General features: G+C 45.7%; 1 protein-coding gene across 1 annotated transcript in view; it reads left to right on the forward strand.

The window, feature by feature from the left end:
• ZMYND19 (zinc finger, MYND-type containing 19) overlaps positions 1-4,513 on the forward strand; it is an 8,352-nt gene extending 3,839 nt beyond the window's left edge. The window contains exons 2-4 of the mRNA XM_010146717.1: positions 1,465-1,605; positions 2,627-2,807; positions 3,835-4,513. Coding sequence (XP_010145019.1) covers positions 1,465-1,605; positions 2,627-2,807; positions 3,835-3,978 — 466 coding nt within the window. The 3' untranslated portion in view covers positions 3,979-4,513. The remainder of the gene's footprint in view (positions 1-1,464; positions 1,606-2,626; positions 2,808-3,834) is intronic.
• The last annotated feature ends 102 nt before the right edge of the window (positions 4,514-4,615 follow it).

Here is a 4,615-nt window from a genome sequence, read left to right on the forward strand (position 1 = left end):
CCAAGAAAAAGGATTTTATTCCTTTTCCCTTCAAAGGGGAAAGCTTCCCCCTGTTCTGTGGAGGACAAAAGACACCATAGCAAGAGGCTCTGTACTCTGCTCTCGTGCAGCATTGCCGTTACAGGAGGATTTACAGAATTGCTTTGTCTGCGAGCTAGAGCAGGGACTGTGTGCCAGTACTGTGTGTAGCCTCTCCAAGGGGATTTTACTCGTTAAATCCTAGGAAGTTTTGGGACATGTGAATTGCAAGTGCTTTCCTTTCCCCCAAGGTGTATCACTTGCCCATACCTGGATGGACTTTGATGAAACAAAAGATACCTTTTTCATGGTTAGTGCCATTGAAGTGGATTTCCCTGTTCTGCTGGATGCCAGAGCTTTGTAAATAGGGTAAAAAAATGGGAATGTTTTAACTTGGGCAAACCGAATCTCCGCACAGTTGGAATGAGCAGAGATGTTCAGTAAGCGCTGAGCAGGAAGCAACGCCCAAACTAGCCTCGAGCAAAGCTGTAAGTAGGTGTGGGAGCGGTCTCCTGGAAGGCAGTGCTGGGTAACCCTCAGACAGCGCTGCCCCTTTTACCTTGTCCTTGGTGCCAGTATGTTCTCCGTGTGCTGTGGAATCAGTCGTGGCATAGCTAACGCCAAGACACAGTTCTGTCCAAGCCGTGCATTTCAGTGGGGATGGGGCTTCCCGCAAGAAGCGATACGGAAGCTCGTCCAGGCATAAGGGTGCTTGACAGTGAACTGGATACTTCATGAAATAGAGAAAGGAGAGAGAAAAAGAAGATGGAATGGGAAATGAAGACTTTGAGAAGGCAGTGGGGAAGACTCACAATATAGGACTTAATGTGCAGCTGTCCTTGCCAGCAGTCCTGCCCTGGTTGTGAGCAGGTTTCAGTGGTGTCTCCTGGTCAGTTGTGGAGCCATTGCAGCCTCTGTGCTGTGCACAATTAGTCTGAAAAGCATTTGCATACTTGCTGGTGAAGCCTCTGTCCTGTTGCCTGTTAAGCGACATTTCGTCATAAATAACAAACTCTGTGACTTCACACCGGTGCCAAACTTGCATAAATGTATTTTGATAGAATTTCCTATTAAAATAATAAGCCAGTATTAGCTCCTTTCAAGTCTGCTCTGTGGAACACAGTAATTACACGGACGTTCTTGCAGTAACCGGAGTGGCAGTGTCTGGAATTTTCTTTCCAGTATGCTTACACTTAAAATATATAATGATTGTCTTTTGATTCAAATCCTCTATAATGGGAATGACCTTCTGGAGCAAGTCCCTTTCTTCTGGGAGTTGATAGATCTAAAATAGCCACTGTAGTCTGTTGGCCACCCAGGTCTTCCTGCTGTTTCACTGGACAGCAGGCTCGAAAGGGGGGTTTCGTCTGGAGTTGGTGTGATCCTCTCTTTTAGCTATACACTCTTGTTTGTCACTGATCTTCAAGTTGGTTTTCTGCCCTCCAGGGAGAGACACCGGGGAGGGATTGCTCCGGGATTTCAGGTGGTACATCTGAATTCGGTGACAGTGGACAACCGCCTAGACAATCTGCGCTTAGTTCCTTGGGGATGGAAACCCAAAGCTGAAGAAGTCTCTAGTAAACAAAGGTACGTCAATATTTGGCATGGGCAGTTTTATCAAAAAACTTGAAAACACCTTAAATTGTGTCTCCTTCCTTCAGTGATTTCCAGCTTGACAGAGCTTATTTATTTGACCTTGAGCTACTTGCATATCACTGCAGGTCTTAACTTCCTCACCTGGGGAATGGAGTTAATGCTCACTGCTCACGCTAGCTGTGAAGGGGCCATCTAGACCCATGGTATTACTGTGTAGAGGCCCTGCAGTGCCAGGTGTTGTCACCTCAGTACAACAGTAAGCCTGCGTTCTCTTCTGCTTGAGCAGCAAAACGCCACCACACGAACCAGTGTGGCGCTCTGAGTTCAGTCTGCAGGTTTGACTGGCTTGTGGCTCTCGGGCACCAGAATTCTAACACAGCCTGGAGAATCCAGCAGCTGCAAAGTGCTTACACTTGTAATCAGGTACTTGGGTTGAAAACAGGATGGGTTCCTGGGATCAGCTTCCACCACCTTTCACTAGTAGGTTGTGGGAACTGCCTACATGCCCTGTTGCGCTAATGGACTCAAAGCACATCGAACTTGGTGTCAGGATGGATTTGGTTCATCTGTGGTGTAGCACGGGCATGTTCATCTCTGCTGGGAAGCTCAGAGTTAACATCACACCAGACCCTTCTCTTGAAACGCTCGCAGCACCCGTAAGATAGGGATGTTCAGAGCTTATTAAACTGACACTGAGAAGTCGCAGTGAGTGGAGATGATGATACAGTGATGCTCCCAGTGACCTTGGCAACTGAAGAACAAGAAACAGGTTTCAAGCTATTTAGACAGAAATGATGTTGCTTGATTTAAATGTTTCTTCATAGATACTTTTAAACTTTTATGCATTTAAGCTAAGATAAGCCTAAAAAGATCCAATATGTGAGGAGTATGTGTAGCCTGAGGCTTAACAGGCAAAATATGTTAACACTGCTTACTTTATTAATTAATCTAGAATCAATTTCCCTGTATGCTTATTATTTTCACGGACCAAATTTGTACTTGTGTTTTACAGGGAACAAAGTCTGTATTGGCTGGCAATCCAACAGCTTCCTACAGATCCTATAGAAGAGCAGTTTCCTGTCCTGAATGTAACACGATATTACAATGCTAATGGGGATGTGGTGGAGGAGGAGGAGAACTCATGCACATACTATGAATGTCACTACCCCCCGTGCACAATGATTGAAAAACAGGTGTGTTCAGAAGGGTTCGAAGCCAGCCTGTAACGATTCAGGCTATCGTGGGTTGTTCCTTGAAATGTAAAGCCTTACCAGTGCCATTTGGTTCCTAAAAGTGATAATTCTCTAACTTGGGTTTTCTTTGGCATGACTTTTCAGATGCTCCGATAACGATCTGTTTGAGCGAATGTGGTTTTGGGTTGGAACAGTCAATGATCTAGTGGGTTACGGGGAGGGGTGTGATTCCTGCAGAGCGTATGGAAAGACAGAAGTCTTCCTCTAGGGACCCAGATCTGGAATGAGCAAGCAGATGTATCAGACAGGAAAGATTGTAAGAGGTTCTGGGCTGTAGTGGAATCAAAAATAACATGCTTGACCTTTCATGAGAAGAGGGTGAATCTGAGTGGCCTGTATTGAGAGGAGAACAGGGAGGAAAGCTATTTCTAGTTCTTTGCTGTAGGTAGGTGGAGCAACATAGAGAGTGGCAGAGAATGAGGTGCCGGAGGGCTGTACCTCTGTCAGAGAGGCATCCTTAGCTGGGAATAAGAAGGGCTTGGCTTGTGATAGCGAATGCTGAGGAGGCTAAAACCACGTGTTCTACTTATTTCTTTGGGGAAGGGAACGTTTGCAAAAATGGTCTTAAATGCTCTCTGTGTGAAAAAGGGTGAGCTCTACCTTTTTATTTGGATCTGCATGTGAAAGCTTCCCAAATAACTAAGTTTGGCAGCAGCTGAGCTTGTACAGCCCTCCTAGTCACTGAAGATGTTTGTAGTTGAAAACAGAACTTAAGTTGGCAAAAGCAGTAGCAGCATGAGAACAAACGTGAAGTGCTCAAATATTTTATCTATTAAGCCATAGTACGTTTCTACAAGAGCAACTGCAAAATCAAACAAATGCGCTTACTCTGAACCCTCTTGCCTCTCTGACACTCCTGGTGGGATGTTCGTGTTTGAGGTGCAAAAGGCTTGATTATAAACCTACTTGGGAAATGGTGCAGGGAGCACCGAGCAGGCTCACTAACGCTGTCTTGTGTTCTTCCCAGTTACGTGAATTCAACATTTGTGGCCGATGCCAGGTAGCGAGGTACTGTGGGTCACAATGCCAGCAGAAAGACTGGCCTGCTCACAAGAAACATTGTCGGGAGAAGAAACGGACCTTCCAGCAAGAGCTCGGACCAGAACGATGACTGGGTGGCGCAGGCCTCTTAGCAGCAGGATTCCTTCTCAAAGGCATTGGACTCTTGCTTTTGCACAGTAATGACAGACTGCTTATTGAAGCCAGAGGCACTGAAGAAGAAAAAACCCTGTGATGCTTGAGCAGAACGGCTGACTGGACTAAGCCAGCTCCGACTGGTGCTGTGGAAAGGGATTGGGTCTACCCTTCCAGTATTATATTCTCAAGCAAAAAGACTACTGTGGAGGCTCCAGGCAGGAAGCTTCTCGTTATTTATATGTTAATACGTTTGTAAACTCATGTACAGTTTTTGTTAGAAATTCTTGATAGGACTCATTAACTGTAATGTTCGGATGAGAACACGTTGTTGGCCTGAGTTAAAAAAAAAAGTCATGTAGCAAAAGCTTTTCCTCCCATGTGGCTAGAGGTATCCGTGGCTGTGCCAAGGCCGAGGCAGGCTCCGACATCAGCAGTTTCTCTGGAGAACTCTGCATGGAAGTTATATTTAAAAAAAAAAAAAAAGGGGGGTGTGGGGCAAACCAAGTAAAGGTTGGAATGAATCACTGTCTGCTCTCTAGTTTTCTCCTGTTCCCTTCCAGCCGCTTTCAGAGCACAGTCACACCTGGATGTCGGAAATACCCACTCAGCAG

Source organism: Eurypyga helias, unplaced genomic scaffold, assembly GCF_000690775.1.
Source record: "Eurypyga helias isolate BGI_N326 unplaced genomic scaffold, ASM69077v1 scaffold13362, whole genome shotgun sequence".
Lineage (NCBI taxonomy): Eukaryota > Metazoa > Chordata > Aves > Eurypygiformes > Eurypygidae > Eurypyga > Eurypyga helias.